Source organism: Vulpes vulpes, chromosome 2, assembly GCF_048418805.1.
Source record: "Vulpes vulpes isolate BD-2025 chromosome 2, VulVul3, whole genome shotgun sequence".
NCBI lineage: Eukaryota > Metazoa > Chordata > Mammalia > Carnivora > Canidae > Vulpes > Vulpes vulpes.
In genome coordinates, this window is record NC_132781.1 from 130,766,292 (window position 1) to 130,784,338 (window position 18,047).

At 37.4% G+C, this 18,047-nt stretch overlaps 1 protein-coding gene across 25 annotated transcripts in view; it reads right to left on the reverse strand.

The window, feature by feature from the left end:
• Positions 1–18,047, reverse strand: part of PDE4D (phosphodiesterase 4D) — a 1,410,178-nt gene that overhangs the window by 816,377 nt on the left and 575,754 nt on the right. Inside the window, exon 1 of one of the 25 annotated variants that reach the window (XM_072749967.1) lies at positions 13,828–14,705. The exons of 23 other annotated variants lie outside the window; for them this stretch is intronic. In XM_072749967.1, coding sequence (XP_072606068.1) covers positions 13,828–14,282 — 455 coding nt within the window. In that variant the 5' untranslated portion in view covers positions 14,283–14,705. Of the gene's footprint in view, positions 1–13,827; positions 14,706–18,047 lie in introns of those variants that run through there. One more of the 25 variants, XM_072749998.1, reaches the window with a different exon arrangement.

Consider the following 18,047-nt stretch of genomic DNA (forward strand, 5'->3'; position numbering starts at 1 on the left):
AAGGAATAGAAAAATAGTTCATTTCCTAGATAAAATGAACTTTAAGAAAAACAAACAGGGCAGAGAAGAGTGAGGGGTGTTTACTACTGTTGCTGTTTGGTTTGTTTGTGACACACGTTATCAAACATGAACATGTGAGTTAGTGGACTATACAAACAGACCTAACCAGAGGCAAGAACCCACAGTAGATATTAAAAAGAAATATGACTGAATAAAAATAAGAAAAAGTATAGGCAAGTTTTCAAAAGATTTTAAAGACAAAGCAAAAAGTAATTCTGCAGTTAACATACAAACAATGTTTGAAGGATTTCCTGGAATGGATGGATACAGCAATAACTGTTGTTAGAAAACCAAAGTTGGAAAGATTGTTGTACTACAGTATTAGTAAAGATTGATTGATCGATTGATTGATTTGAGAGAAAGAGAGAGAGATGGCACCCACAGAAGTGGGAGGGGCAGAGGGAGAGAAAGAATCTCAAGTGGAATCCACACTGAGTACGGAGCCCTACACGGGGCTGGATCTCATTGCCCTGAGATCATGACCTAAGCCAAAATCAGGAATTCAACGTTTAATTGACTCAGCCAACAAGGCATCCCAACACATTCTAGTTAAAAAATGAGAGAGAGAGACAGACAGACAGAAGGGTGGGGGGAGAGAGAGAAAGAAAGATCTTGGGAAAAAAAGAAGTACATTAGCTTTATGATGTCTCCTAAGAGGAAGAATTGTTTTATTTTTCATCTTTTTCAAATGAGTTGAGAAAATCAACTTAACTGAATTAACACAATTAATTAGTGGTGGTCTGGAACTTACCAATGTATATTCATCATTAAAAAGCATACATAGTAGTTATGTTTAATATAATGGCATGAGTGATCTACCTAAAACAAAAACACTGCAAATTTCATCTGCAGGTAAGTATTTTAAAAACTACTTTAACTAACATTTCAACCTTTTGCCAACCTAAGAAAAAGCTAAAAATTATATGACTGCATCTAAAGCAAAAATGTAAGATTTTAAATTTACCTTAAACATGCAAACTATTATGGGTTAATTATATTTTTCAGAAATACTTTCAGAAAAACAATTCTTTGATATAACAGCACTAAGCCAGTCAAATCACATCAAATTTTTTTACAAAATCTCTCTTAAATTCATCTCTTACTTTTCATTCTTACTTAGTTTGAGACTATCATGACTTATTCCTTATCTGGTTTGATGCAATAAACACCTAAATCGCACCTCCGATTTCTTCCCACTCCATGCTCCATATATCTGCCGGAATGAGTTTTAAAAAAATTCAAAGCTAAACATATAATTTCCCTGCTAAAAATCTATCTCTAACTTCTAGAGAAAAGTTGAGAAACCTCTATCAGAGCCTTGTTTTCTTTTTCTCCCATCCTCCCGGCCAACTTCACCCCCCCAAGCCTGAACTTCCTGTATACTGAACTACGATCAGGCTGGTGCCTTAGAAAATACTGATATATACCTAGCCTTTAGCTATCTGCCTAACAAGTCATATTATTTAATAAAAATCAGATGACAGCCATATTCTGGTAAGCAAACTGGTGGTGATCATTTGAGGAGACAACTACTATATTTCATTTTGGCCTTCTATCATTTGTGACTTGTTTGCATTTATTTTTTAAAAGCAGATTTTTATAATAGAGAAGATTCAAAATACTCATTAATTAACTACATCAAATATTTAAAGCAAATCCTTTGACACAAGCAGCATCCAAAACAATAAACAGACTGCTGGACTGACTGGTTGAGGGCTAATAGTCTCTATGTCCTCAGGAGCTTCATTATGGGTTCGAACATTTCTAAAATTATTCACGGATTCCAACAGATGTTGTGACAAACATTCAAAGAAGTATCTGATCCAGTTTTGTCAATTCAATAATCTGATTTGTTCAAAGCAGTTTAAAAAATTCTCTAGGGAAACATTACATTAAATTTGCTTGGCAACATTTATCAACCAGGTCAGTGGTCTAGTTACTTCAATTGCTCATATATATAGTCACATCTTAGAGCTAGCTAAGGAAATACAATTTTTAAAAGTGCTTTTGATATATGATATACCAAAAAGCATACTATTTTTTCCTTCCATTTATGTCTAATTAATAATACATAATCGTTATATTTGAACTCATTGAAAATTGAATAGCACTCCACCAGAGAGTAAATGGTACTGCCGTTTAGTCTAGGGTCCATGTTAAGGCTGCATTAAAAACAAAAACAAAATTGTTTTGCCAGGATGCCTGGGTGGCTCAGCGGTAGAGTGTCTGCCTTTGACCCAGGGCATGATCCTGTAGTCTTGGGATTGAGTCCCACATCCAGCTCCCTGTATGGAGCCTGCCTCTCTCTGTGTCTCTCATGAATAAATAAATAAAATCTTTTAAAAAAATAGTTTTCCCTAAGTAGATACTTTTTCTGAAGTCTTGGAATATAATGATTATTATGTGTTTATGTGACTTCTTATTAATGATTTTCATTACACTCCTCTGTGACTTTGGTTTACAAACTATTTCATGTCAATAGAAATAATGACTTGTTTAACAGCTTCCATGCCTTGCTACTCCAAAAATAAAATTACCATATTACATAAAAGGACAACATTTATGAAATTAAAGTGGCATTTTGTCAGAATAATGGTGTATACTCTTACTTTCTCCTGTAATTGTTAAAGTTCTTAGATCATTTTCAAATAGCTATTATATTCTCAGGCAAAAAATTTACTTATTTTTACTCCCGGGCTTCATTGTCACAAAGAACTACCAGATGCTAAGTAATTATGAATACTTTATATTTGCTGGAACAGGAGTAAAAAGAAACATAATGAATTTAAGCAGAATGCATCAATGCTAAATAAATAAGTATGAAAACAAATCACAAAATAGCATTTAAATTACTATCTAATGCCTTCATTTTCATTTTTCTTTGCTAGTCCCTTAAATATAACTCTTCTAAACATCATCACCTTGACAGTCCATGATGCTACTTCCTTAGGACTTCCTGTCCTGCAAACTTCTTTCCAGAAATGATACTTAAACCTACTAACATTTGGAGCACCTGGATGACTCATTAAGTGTCTGCCTTCGGCTCAGGTCATGCAGTGTGTACTCTCGGTCTCTCTCTCAAATAAATAAATAAAATCTTAAAAAAAAAGAAAAAACTAACACTCAAGCATCTTTTACATCAAATTAAAAAAATAGTAACTTGACTCTAACTAAATGAAGTATATGTTGAAGACACTCTGCATTGGAACTGTTTCTGCTCTCCTTTAATACTGGATTCCTAGCTTTACAAATTTGACAACCTTATTAACTCTTAAGGTTCATTTATTTATTTAATAAAAATTTTAAAAGATTTATTTGAGAGAAAGAGAACATGCATGTGAGCAGGGGAGGGGCTAAGAGAGAGGCAGAAAATCTCAAGCAGATTCCTGCTGAGTGCAGAGCCCACTGTGGGGCTTGATCTCAGGACCCTCAGATCATGACTTGAGCCAAAACCAAGAGTCATACACTTAACCAATTGAGCCACACAGGTGCCCCTATATAATAAATCTTTAAGTGCAAATACTAAGCAAGTACTGTAGATGTGAACAAAACTGCCAGGGTCCTTGCTTTCAATGGGGGTTATAGTTTGATAGAAGAAATTGCCATGATCCAAAAACAAACATGTAATTTTAAAATACAATAAAAGTGACAAAAAAGACATATAAGGTATTATGACATGTTTGGAATAACCGAGAGGTCTTAACTGAAAAGGCAATGTCTGAATTACTATCTCAAGTGTGAATACACGCTATTAAAGCTAATGAGTGGTGAGGAGAGGGCATCTCGGGCAGAGGAATCCATATATACAGAACCCCTGGTTTGGGAAGACACATAGGCAGACTCAAAGAGCAGCCTAGTCTACTAAAACCCTCAAGAACTTTCCATTTCGCACAAACTGTGGATCTGTTGACTTATTGGATATTTCAGTTAATGTATATAGCAGCTTCTGAATTATTAATATGTGTTTCTTAGACTCATACTCTACATAATGATCATTATTTTTTTGTTAAAGATTTTATTTATTTATTCACGAGAGACACAAAGAGAGAGGCAGAAACACAGGCAGAGGGAGAAGCAGGCTCCCTGCAGGGAGCCTGATGTAGGACTTGATCCCAGGACCTCAGGATCATGACCTGAGCCATTGGCAGATGCTCAACCACTGAGCCACCCGGGTGCACCCCTACTGATCATTCTCATACTCCTTATTATTTCTCAAAAATTCTGATGAGAACAACATAGAGTATTTCCCTATGTTTGGTGATCTTTCTTGAATGTCTGTAGGAGAAATCTCCACAATGAGCTCTATGATTTTAGTTGAGACCTCTGGTTAATGGTCATTTGAGTCCTCTTGGAACCTGATCCTCAATACAACAGAAAGACCTCAGGTGGCAAGAATGATTCTGAGTGGTGGTAAAACAAGAATGTATATGGAGGACTTCAAACTTACATTTTGCATTCCAATGATTTTAACTTGCTTCCAGATGAGTAACAACAATAGGAAAATAGTTTCAGAGAAAAGTCCTGCAAATAAATTAGTCTAAAAGCTGCAACCTCAATTTGGATACTACATAATTTCTAACATTTAACTGATCTATATTTAAGTGGGCCATCATTTTTTTTTTTTTTTTTTTTTTACCAAGGCTATATTTTGTAACTAGCTTATCTTGGCGCATTCAACTAGCAGTGGGTATTCTATGAAAATCTAGAAAACTAGGTGATTATGCTAGGAAATCAGAGAGCTAAGTACCAAGATTAAATTTTTTTATTCCAGTGTCCCCATTTTCATGTCACAAATAAGGAGGACCCAGTTTGAGTTGGAGTGTCCCAGAATTCTGAGCCAACCTTGGCATTAGTCAAGTTGGACTTAATTGAGGGTTGCAATTATAGGAATCAACCAGGTCAAAAAGCATATAGGAGATAGAGTCTGGAGGAATTTCTGAAGTTGGAGATGCAGCCACTTTTAATCAAGCACTTAACAGCATTTGGTACTGAACGGAAAGCACTGTTAAGAATGCTAACTGGGGATCTCATGCCCCTTGACTTTCAATAAACTGTACTTTGACAACAAGATATCAATATGCAGTTTTACAAGAAACAGCCATGATTACAATAAACATTCATACTTATTTCATACTTTATATGGTGTAGGCTAGTTATTGAAAACTTATGCAACATATCACACAGTATCCGTTTTACAGGAAAACATGGGGAAACATTTCTTTCAATTCTCAGGGTTAAAGGGCAATGCATTGTCTGCGCTCATTTTTTTTTTAAACCTCTAATACTACGAATCTTGATAGTGTTTTCTTCCTTGGATTAGCTGATAGGAAGCTCAAGCCAATTCTGTGACTCATTTCTAGCAATTACTCAGAAATCAGTGGAATGTTTTTTCCTTCGATATTTCATACTATCTTCATGTTGTTATGTTCTCTTTTCTTTGACATCCTCATTTTACCTTACTGTACTAAATTGTTTTATGGCACAAGCCTTTGCTTTTGAGGGAGGAAAGAAAAGTGATATAAATAAAATATGTAAACAAGTGGAAAATATTAGTTTTTTAAAATAGAGGAAAATAAATGATTTCTGCTTATTATAAAAGCAACAGATGCTCATTTCAAAGGAAATAAAATAAGTAAAAAAACCATAAAACAGAATATCAAAGACCTATCTTAAAAATCCTCTCTTCAGGGATCCCTGGGTGGCTCAGCGGTTTAGCGCCTGCCTTCAGCCCAGGGAGTGATCCTGGAGTCTCGGGATCGAGTCCCACATCGGGCTCCCTGCATGGAGCCTGCTTCTCCCTCTGCCTGTGTCTCTGCCTCTCTCTCTCTCTCTCTCTCTGTGTCTCTCATGAATAAATAAATAAAATCTTTAAAAAAAAAATCCTCTCTTCTTACACATATAACTGGTTAGTGCCATTCCCTTTCTAGAGAGAATTTTTTTTTAGGATTTTATTTATTTATTCATGAGAGACACACAGAGACAGAGATACAGGCAGAGGGAGAAGCAGGCTCCACACAGGGAGCCCGATGTGGGACTTGATCCCCGGTCTCCAGAATCACGCCCTGGGCTGAAGGCAGCACTAAACCACTGAGCCACCCGGGGTTGCCCCTCTAGAGAGGATTTTAAACACACAAATACTCATACCATAATATGTATACACACATATCTATATATAGGCATATACATACACAAACATAACCTCATACGTGTAAATATAAGTATGCATGAATACACATAAGTAAATAGTACATGTTCTGTGATCCAGTCTCAAAACAATTTTTCCCCTTAACAACTTGTAGGGTTTGTAATTGCATTTCAGTACATGTACATCTCTCATTCTTTATCTAGTAGTCCTTTGTTACAGATAATGACCTGATTTCAACAGTTTTCTATTGAAGGATATTTGGGTGCCTTCCACATGTTTGCAATCATACAATATTTTGCAGCATAGTACTTCTTTGCTCACTTGTTCAATTATATTCTTAGGCTAAATTCCTAAGCATAGAATTAATGGGTCAAAAGCACTCCCATTTAAAATTCTGTCATACATTATTTGATTACACACCATTAGATTTTCCTAATTTACTCTATCACAAAAAAATGTGTAGAAGAGACTGCCTACTTCACCACACCTTCTTTAATTCTTTTGAATTATATATCTTTTACCTTTTCTAAAATAATAGATGAAAAATTAAATAACACTTTATTTTTGTCTGTTTGCAAAGTAGAGAATCTTTTCAAATGTTTATTGTTGTTAATCTTTTTTCCTTTTTGAACTTTCTCTTTGTCTTTTGCCCACTTTTAAGTTTTTAATATTTTTAGTATTGACTTTAAGTGCTTTTTATTATGGTGTGAAGGATCCTTTTTATTTCAATAAAATAACACCAAATTTAAATAATTTATCCTAGATTCATTGAATTGGAATGCTGTCCTTTGTACATGTTGAATTTCCATGTATACGTGAGTCTCAAATTCTGACCTTTTATTCAGTTTCACAGAACAATTGGTTTGTTCCTATATTAATATCGCACTGTTTGAATTAAAAGACTATATATATTCTGACTTTTGAAAAGAATTAACTTATGTATTTATCGCAAAAATGGGGAGGGGCGAAGGGAAAGGGAAAGAGAGAATCCGAAGTAGGCTCCATACTGAGTATGGAGCCCAACGTGGGACTTGTTTTCCCAACCCAGACATCATGATCTGAGCTGAAATCAAGAATTGGATGCTTAACTGATTGAGCCACCCAGAAGCCCCAGTTCTGCTATCTTATAGACAAAAACATCTTTTTTCATTTTCTTTTTTTCTAAATGTTCTTTACTATTCTGATACATATTTTTAAGCAAATTTTTAAGTCAACTAATTCCTCAAACTTCACTGAGGACATGTTATTTTTACATAAGCCTGTGACCTTTTCTGTCTAGAGTGTTGCATTTTTCTAAGATCTCTTTTCAAATTACTTACTTTCAGTCAGTCCAATGAGAATATCACTTGACTGGTATACAATGTTCTCATAGTTGTTCCCTTAGTGAATCAGTCAACAACTTAGTTCACTTTAGAACACAGTGTCTTAAATTTTGCAGATCAAGGACTTCTTGAGAATCTGATGAATGTTCTTCGCAAAATGTGCACCTATCCCAAACCTAATGGCTCCTCTAAACCCACAGTTAAGAATTAATTCTGTATAAGACTTTCTATAAATAAAAAAGGAGACCTTATTTCATCATATTTTCATTCTGATGTTTTCTTACAATCTGGATTGTAATGACTACTATCTCTCCTCATAATCATTACAATTTCTGTCTTCATAGTTTTAGTCAAATGATGGGCTTCCTCTCATCAAATACCATCCCATATTTATCTAATAATGTGATGAAAAGATGACCATTCTAGCAGTTTTAAGGTTCAAGTCTAAGCTTTTCTTTAAATAGGTATATGTGTCTATTTCTCTGAGAGTTCCCTTTGATTACCTATAAAAAGAGCAAAATATCACTAGCTCTGTTTATTTCACACAGATTATTAAGGAAACCAGATACATCTTGTCTGAGTAAGCACTAACGGAAGATGCAAGGTTTCATTATTATTATTATTATTTCCACATTTAAAGGTTCATCATTTATTGAGGACTTATGTAAACCACACACTGTACAAGATCCTAATGTATTTAATGGGGGAGACAGATATAAAATCACAATTGGTAACTGCTAGACTAGAGACATAAATAAAATGCAATGTGAAAGCTCTGAAGAGAAAAATATTCCTCTGCTTGTAAGACCATATACACAAGTAGTAACATACGAGAGAAGTTTGAAAAGATATGTATGCATTTTCCAAATAGATAAGGAAGGGAGGGAAGGCAGTCTAGAAAGAGGAAACAGGTTCAAAAAGAAAGATGTGCTAAAAGACACAGAGAGTTCAGCACATGGCAAGAAGCTGAGTGTGGTGATTTCATGGGGTTCACAGAAGAGGATGAATTGGAAGAGGGGGGTCTGTGAGGAAGATAAACTAGGCTAGCATTCTGAAGAGTCAAACTATAATGCTTATTCAGAAGACAAAGCATACCATATTTTTCATCTAATCTCCAAGATGGTGTCATGATAAAGATCATAGTGTTGGTGGTATGAGTGTATATAGGAGTCAAGTCAATTTAGCTGATGAATTTTAAAAAAATAATGTGAAATGCCCTCTTCTTTGGGAAAAAATTAGATTTCCCATTTTTAAATGTAGAAAAATGTTCTTCAGGGTAAAAATAACCACAACATCTTTTGAAATATAATACAGTGCTATTTGGTATAATCCCTTAGCAACATTCCTGCTATGAGCCAGGACTAGCAGCATTGAAGTTACAGACTCACATATTGTATATTTTTAAACATGTAGATGGATAATAAGCTGTGAGAGGGACAAAATTTTACTCATGTTTAGACTTGAGGGCTTTGAATAACTACCCAAATTTGCCAACATGGTTTAGTCTTTTTAGATTATTATTCTATGTGATGTTTAAGAACCCTCTCCAAGATATTCTTCCAAACTCACATTAAAGTTTGCAAATAGAAATTAGTGACCAATTCATTATGTGTGTGTGTGTGTGTGTGTGTGTGTGTGTGTGTGTGTATGAATATATCCAATTTAGAAAGTGAAAAAAGTTTGTTTTCTGCATTGGTCTTTCCTGTCAATTTTTAAATCTAACACTGTTTTGGTAATATTAGGAAATGAGAAAGATAGGAATTTTACCATACATTTTTGTTGATTAAATAAACTTAATGTGTTCACTTATTAAAATTTAAAGATGGCAACTTTATGTTGGTCATTTGACGTTTAAAAAATTACTGTTTCCTAAAATCCAAAGTCTTCGATTCACTGATGTAGTCAGTTTAAAAACCAAGTTTTCAGTCAGTTATTTTGGTGATATGAAACTAAAATTGTGCATGATGAACTTCATTTTTTAATGAAGAAAAAATATGCTAAAAAACGTTAACAAAATTAATAGAAACAATGGAAAAATATATTTCATAATTCAGAATACAGAAGCACAAATCTGATTTTTTAATATTTCAATACTGCAATATAATTATAATTATTAATATTTCCTTTTATTTAATATATGTTAATGCATTTTATTTTTTTTTAAGTTTTTATTTATTTATGATAGGCACACAGTGAGAGAGAGAGAGGCAGAGACACAGGCAGAGGGAGAAGCAGGCTCCATGCACCGGGAGCCTGACGTGGGATTCGATCCCGGGTCTCCAGGATCGCGCCCAGGGCCAAAGGCAGGCGCCAAACCGCTGCGCCACCCAGGGATCCCTGTTAATGCATTTTAAAGGCCACTGTCAAGTAAATATATTATGCATGGATTTATATTGAATTCAATTATGATGTTTATTTTTCTTCTAAAATAATTAAATCAAATGTCACCTTTTTCATATTTATATCTATATCATGTAGAATGTTTTAATAATAGCCAAGGAATCATCTATATTATTTGAATTTCCAACTTTAATTGTTTTTTCAATTTATTTAAACTAAAAACAAAACAACAGCTCACCGATTTCTCTCATCCTAACGTCACCCCTGACAACCACCACCTGTTTTTTGCATCTGTGATCTTAGTTTTTGTTTTGTTGTTTGTTTTGTTTTATATTCCAAATATAAGAGAGATAACATGGTATTTGTCTTTCTCTGACTTATTTCACATATAATGCCCTCGAGGTCTATACATGTCACAAATAGCAAGATTTCATTCTTTTTTATGGCTGAATAACACTCCATTATATTTATATACATCACGATTTCTTATGCATTTATCTATCAATCGTTAAAGTGATTAATTTGATTTATATTTTTATATAAGGGTTTTTAAATATCCTATTTGGTGTTCTTGGTAACGTAGAGACCCATTCCTCATAATCTCTTATTTCAAGCTATGTTTAAGTTAAGATCAAAATTTGAATCTACCTTCTTAGATATAACTTAACACAAAATTTATTTAACCTACCTATGGTTTCCATGGAATCAAAATAACTAACCACAAAATGTGTGAGGATTGCCTCTTTCCAATTTTACAAATTTCCTCATTAACCCAAGTACACCTCTTTCCCATTGCTTCACATACTATAGTTTTCAAAATTTCAGTCAAGACAATAACATCTGGAAATACTAGTATATCTGCTAAAAATAGCCTTTTAAAGGACATATGTTTTTCAGTAGTCCATAGGGAATCATTCATCCATCCATCAATAAGTCTTTTTTAGAGATATTAACTTGACAAACAACTAAAGCCCTCCATTTGAATGACGGCACATGTACATGAACACACACACACTCTGCACGTCTCACATTTCTCTTCCCTTTTAGAACCCCACTGAAAACAATATGAAGTTCTCTGATTAGCTGTATTTCTCTGAACATTTTTTCATATTTATTATTGTATTATATGCAGTGTACAAAGTCAACAAATACATTGATTTACCTCTATTATGATAACACCAGTGTAACAGCCAGAATTTCAAAAGTTACAAATAAGAGTTAAAATTTCTCACTGCTTCCAGAGCCTATGTTTTTTTTTTCTTTAAAGGATTTAAACCATATCTCGTTTTTTGTTTAGTTGGACTTTATGTCTTGTGCTATCAATCGATAAAAACTTCATGTTTGGTTTTATATATTTCTTGATGCTGTCAATATGCCCAGGTTCTGCGCACTTTTATTTTTGGAGCACCCACTGTCTTTGCTGAGGCAGGAGACCTGGGTTTCAGTCTTAGCTCTGGTGCTCACAGTCAATGTGTTACTGAACATGTTACTCATATCCTCTAGAGCTCAATGTTCTTATCTATAAAATGGAGATAATATCATTTCATTTCAGTATTATTAATGAGTTCAAATAAGTTAATAAATGTGTTTTTTTGATAATTTTAAAGCATTCCTATCATTCTCCTTAAAGAATGAAAGTAATATCCATGCCCTTCTTGAAAAATACATTTATTTACAAAAGCAATTCTATTAAGGAAAAGCTTGACATGCAATGCATGAGTGTTTAGGGAAATACATAAGTGATGTAAAGAATTTTGAGACCAATAATTCTCAAACAGAATAACAAGGATTTATTAGATGAGCCACAGTGGAAGCTATGTATAAATAACATATATCTTTAGATTTCTGTGAACCATTCAGTTAATAAATTTCAAATAGAACAATCAGTGTAGAGAGCACAGCACAAAAGAAATTCAAATCAATGATGCAATACCTCTACTCCAATTAGCTTATTTTCCCTCTCCACCCTCTCAGTCATGTTCTATTTTATTAAAAAATGAATTTAATTAAGAGATTCTACAAAGTGAAGCAACCCAAAGATTAATCTAGAACTCTTGTTCTTATTTAATATTTGTTAAAACCGCAGTCTCACAAATTTTCATAGCTTAAATATACAAAGTGCCATGCTTGCCTTTATTCCACCACTGGGAATCCACATCCATAGTGCTCTACCCAAGTGGAGGACATTCACCTCTTCAAACAAAGAGTATCACAGCATGTGGGTTTTAGCAGTCTGAGATGTAAAAAATGAAACTTGCATATTAATTTATGAATATTTGCAAATCATGCCAATCTTCAAAATTTCAACTGTTCTGAATGATTATTAACCACAATTTTCATTCTTTCTAACAAGTATAAGGACATCACCATGAAAAATGTCCAGTACCTAAGGGTGTGAGGAAAGCAAAGGATGGGAGGAACATGTGGGCATATCAAGGTTGGGACATTCTATTCGGCTCTATTTCCTTTGACCACAGTGTACACAACACACAGAGAGACATGCTCATAAAAAAGAAAGTGATAAGACAGAGGAGTGGGGAGGGAATGTAAAAGAGGGAGGGAGAGAGAGAGAGCAAGGGAAAAAGGAAGGAAGGGGGGGGGTGAGGCGAAAGACATACATTTGAACACTATTAATATTTTTTATAAATCCAACCCACTGTCAATTACATTTGGACAAACAATCCCAGCCCCAGGTTTTCCTGTTTCTGCACACCCAACTGATTTACAGTTTACAATTACCCATCATCCAGATATATGGCTTGGACCTATAGTCCATCACTGCCTGCCCACCTCTAAGGTTAGATGATGATGGCTCTACTTTGCCAGCATCTCCTGAAACCTTATTGGTGTGCATGTTTTGTGAGGCAGGGGATTCCTGGCTTAGTGGGCCTGGGACAGAGAAGAAAAGCAGTTTCTAGGTTTCAGGGAAAGGGCCCAACTTCCACCTCCATGCCTGAGTTAAGAATCTGAGCTGAGTTCTCACAGCAGCTGTAATTGGTTCTTTACACTACTCATTTTCTTGGAATAGGAGTGGTTGGCTTCTATTAAAACTCTGGGTGACATGCAGCTTCCTTGCCCTGCCTTCCGGAGTACTTTACATTAAGGGGAAATCACTGTAATCAAATTTCTGCATCTTTCCTGCTGCTAAATTAAAACAAGGTACTTTCTTCCTGGGATTTTGCAGACAACTGGATGGATACACATACAGTGGGCACACACCACATACCAACACAGTGTAACTCCCACAGAGTCCTCCCTCCCTCCTTCCATCCTTCCTTCTTCCCTCTAGTGAGGATTGCTGAACATTTTGCTCCAAACTCTCAAAGTCACCCACGTGTTTGTTCTCCCCTTTCGCTGCTCAATTTACTTCCCCACTTGACAAAGAGAAACTGAGTTGTTCTCAGGCTTTGAGCTGCAATCCTGAGACCACGCTGTGTCACCCATTCCCAGTCACCATCAGATCTGCCCCCACCAACCCCCCTCACTTTGGGGGGGAGTGGACTGATTACTGGGAGTCTCCCTGGCTCAACAACCCCACCCCTTTCTTTTTACTCTTCTTCCCTACTGCACCGCAGCAAACTGATTTTGCCTGTTTAGTCCCACTTTGCCAGGGTGGGATGGAAGTGGGTGGGGAGGGGATGCTGGGTGGTATAGACAACTGGAAATCTCTCTCTCTCATTCTCTTACACACACAGGCGCGCGGGGGCTCGGGCCCGCGTGCCCATACACACATGCACACACACAACATTTATACCGTACTTTCAGGGTCTCTTACACACACGTGAATCCTAATCCTCTCAAGCAAGGGCAGACACGCCCCTGCTTTCCCTCCCCCAATTCCCCGAATAGAATTTCGCCCTGGGTCTTGGACTGTTAGCGACAAATAGACCAATGAGGAGGATCTGAGAACTAGGGAGGTGACCCCTTGCCTGAATGGGGGAGGGGGCGCTCTCCACTCACCGCCTGAGTCCCTGGAATGAGGAGGGCCAGGACATCCTGGATTTCTTCAGGCCGGGCCGGTGGCCGGTCTCCACGGCGTAGGAGGTGCGGTCCATCGCGCGGCAGTACAGGTAGCGCTCGGTGTCCGAGTAGCCGCGATGTCGGACCCGGCCGGTGGCCCCGCTCGAGGCGTAGCGGCCGCGAGCTGCCCCGGGAGGCGGCGGGGGTGGTGGGAGGGGGGGTGGCGGTGGCGGCTGCAGCGGACACTGGGGTTGGGGCTGGGGCGAGGGCGGCGGCGGCGGGGGCAGGTGGTGATGGGGATGCAGGAGGCGGAACTGGGGCTGCCGGAGCGGGTACTGGTGGTGCTGCTCGTGCCTCCAGAGGTGCTTGGGGGCTTTGAGTGTGGCCCCTCCGGCGCCGTCACTGCCCTCGTCGCCGCCCGCCCGGGCCGGCACGCTGCTGCCCTCTGCCTCCATCCCGGCTCGCAGCTCCGCGCCCCGCTGCCCAGGGGGTTTCACCGCGCTGGCCCGGGCGCCTTCCGGATGCTGCTGCTGCCGCCGCCGCTGCTCCTGAAGCTGAACAGAGGCTGGGCTCAGCTTCCCACTTGAAGCCACCGGAGGCTCCGAGAGGGGGCTCCGCCAGCGGGAGGGGTCACGGAACGTGACAGGGCTCCCTCCACCGCGGTTGTGGCAGAGACACACTCCCGGGCTCCCCAGTTCACCAAGACTAGGGCGCGCGGTGCGCGGCTTCACCAACAGCCGGTCCCTCCTCCCTCCTTTCTTCCCTTCCTTCCTTTGGGCGCCTGCGGCGAAAGCAGGAATCGTTCGCAGCTCGAGTCGCAGAAAAAGCAGCAGCAGCAGTAGTGGTAGCAGCCTCCGCCGTCCAGAGCGCCTGAACCCTGAGACCAGAGCTGCTGAAAAGTTGGACAGCTCCTGACTGGTGAGCCAGAGCTGCGACTTTCTCCAAAACCACCCAGCCAGTCAGAAGTCAGACCTGTCCTCCAGATCCTTCCCCTCTCGGTGCCCCCGCCTCCCTCCCCCCACTGCCCCCCACTGCCCCTGAGCTCTCCTCTGCACCTCCGCTTGCTTCAGTCTTCTTCGAGAAATGGAGTTTCGCAGCTCCTGTCTGATTCTTACAGCTTGTTGGCAATAAGCCCCATGCTGGGGATTCCAAAGATAAGGGCTGTGACCTGGCAAAGTTGCCCAGAATGGATTTTCTGGTTGTTGAAGATTTGGATCTGGGTGAAGATCCAATATTAAGATTATTTCAGCCTCTATCCCTGACATAGGGTTAAATACTGTGTGCATCTTTCCCATAGCAGGGAGAATGCCCACTGTTCCTTTGAAGATCTTCCCCTAGCTAGTACCTCATGTTGCTGCTGCTTTTGTGATTAAGGTCCCCAGGAGTGGTCCTAGCTGGAAATCAAAGTGAACAGTTGTCAAATCTGATATAGCTGGCCACAGTTAAGGTTGGGGGAATCTTATCCACTACAAACCTCTTTTTATCTTCAGGGGTTCCTAATGTCAGTGTCTGCCTGCAATTTTGTCTTTCTGCCACTTCCAGCAGAAGAACACAGCTCTATTACAAAAGTGTTTAAAAACACATATCACTGTTATCTCACAGAAATCAGAGTCATATTTTGCACTAACATCCAAATTCAATTTCTATTTGTCTTCCTTTATTTGGTATTTTCCTGCAACACTGGCCATTTTTGAGAAGCCAAGAAAGTTTCAGAACACTGTATTTTTGTACATTGTTTTTTTTGTACAATGTACATGTATTTTTCTTGTACCTTTTTTATATTTTAAATTAGACTTAATTTTATAATTAGACCTTATAGGAACTACCACTATACCATCAATTATTTGAAATATAATTTTATTTAAGGCTTACAATAGCTTGTTGGTAGTGTAATTACTCTAGTTACTGTACACAGTCAACTTTAACACACTTGAATATATATATATATATTTATGCATACCATATAATAAATACTAAGGTACCAGAATCAGGAACCATCTTTCAGACTCTCCAGAGTGCTAGAAATCCAAAGTTCTTCATATAGTGAATGCTCAGTATACAAGCCATTGATGAAATACCATCAATGAAAATAAATGCTCACTTTGCTCACTGTTCCCTTCGCTAAGTGGGAGTGATTAAATTTAATGCTGTGCAAAAATGATGCTTGGCATTTCTACATGGGTATCTTTCTTCCTCCTCCTTCCTTCCTCCTACTTCTCCTTCTTCTCTTTCTTCTTTTTCATAGTAGGAAATGTCTCCTCCAACATTTCAGTATTGGCATTTTGCCCACGGGGCCCAGGGACAAAGCCTGAGGAAGGCTATGTCTTGAGAGGAACAAGGCAGGTCCCTAAGTACCACTTCCCTCTATGTAGGACTGAAAACATACTTGACAAAGGCATTCTCTCTCCTCTTTATAGATACAAGTATCACTAATGGCAGTAGCCAAAGAATTTTCTATGCCTAGGAAGGCACTGAGCTGGTACCTTTCCAAAATAGAAAGGAGAGAAAAGGAAGTGTTTGCAGTATAAATCATTTTTTTCCCAATTCATCGCATTATTAATATTTGGAACCATTTCACAGAAGTATACAAATTTCTTCTTTCCTCTGAAACTCTTGCCTTTCCCCTCGGTAGAATTATGGCAGAACAGCTATCTGAAACTCTTATTCTCGCTCCTCAAACACTAACAGTACAAACAAGTAATTTGTGATCTTCCTCTTTCCAGAATAAATAGAAGTATTCAAACCTAATCTGCTTCTTAGTGCCAGTTTTCTTCTTGCTTCTAATTAATGAACAATTTCTTTTTCCTATATTCCCCATTTATTTCTTAAATGATTCTTGTGTTTTTACTATATAACTACAAGTCAGATATATTTTTAAAGATAAGAAAATCATTTATCAAACTAAAAAGCTTTTGCACAACAAAAGAAACCATCAACAAAATGATATGGCAATCTATTGAATGAAAGAAGATATTTACAAATCATACATCTGATAAGGGTATTAATATCCAAAATATATAAAGAACTAACACAACTTAATATAAAAATAATATACAGCCAAATTTAAAAATGAGCAGAGAACTTGAATTGACATTTTTTCCAAAGAAAACATACAGATGGCCAATAGGCACATGAAAAGGTACTCAACATCACTAATCATCAGCAAAATGCAAATCAAAATCACAATGACCTACCATCTCACACGTGTCAAATTGACTATTATAAAAAAGACAAGAAATAGCAAGTGCTGGCGAGGATTTGGAGAAAAAGGAATCCTCATATACTGTTGACTGGAATGTAAATAGGTGCAGCAATCATAGAAAACAGTATAGAGGTTACTCAAAAAAAAAATTAAAAAATAGAACTGTCATATGATCCAGAAATTCTACTTCTGAATATTTTAATGAAAATGAAAACGCTAATTTGATTAAATACATGCACTCCTATGTTTATTACAACATTAACTACAATAGCCAAGATATGGGAGCAATGTAACTGTCTACTGATAGGTGTATTTACACACAATATATATGTATATGTACACACGTACACATACACACATTGGACTATTAGTCATAAAAAAGAAGGAAATCCTGTCATTTGCAACAACATGGATGGACCTCAAGGGCATTATGCTAAGTGAAATAAAGCAGAGAAAGACAAATATCATATGATTTCTTATATGTGAAATCAAAACAAACAAAACAGAAACACTCACTGTTGGTTACAAGAGTGAGGAAGGATTAAGGACATGGGTGAAATGGTGAAATAGGTGAAGGACATTAAGAAGTACATACCACCAGTTATAAAAAAAAATAAATCATGGAGATGTTATGTACAGCATAGAGAATACAGTCAATAATATTGTAATTATGTATGGTGACACTTGGTATCTAGATTTAAGCTGGGCATCATTTCATAATATACAAAAATATCAAATCACTATGAAGTATACTTGAAAGTGAAAGGATATTGTATGTGAATTATACTTCAATAAAAAAATTCAAAAGAAAATCATGTAAGTACCTTCTGACATATTCCCAATTTGAGTTTTTTTTTTTAACGATTTTATTTATTTATTCATGAGACACACAGGCAGAGGGAGAAGCAGGTCCTCAAGGGGAGCATGATGTGGGACTGGATCCTAGAACTCTGGGAACTGAGCCACCCAGACGTCCCCCAATTTGAGAGTTTTCAACCTCTCCTATAATTCCAAAATA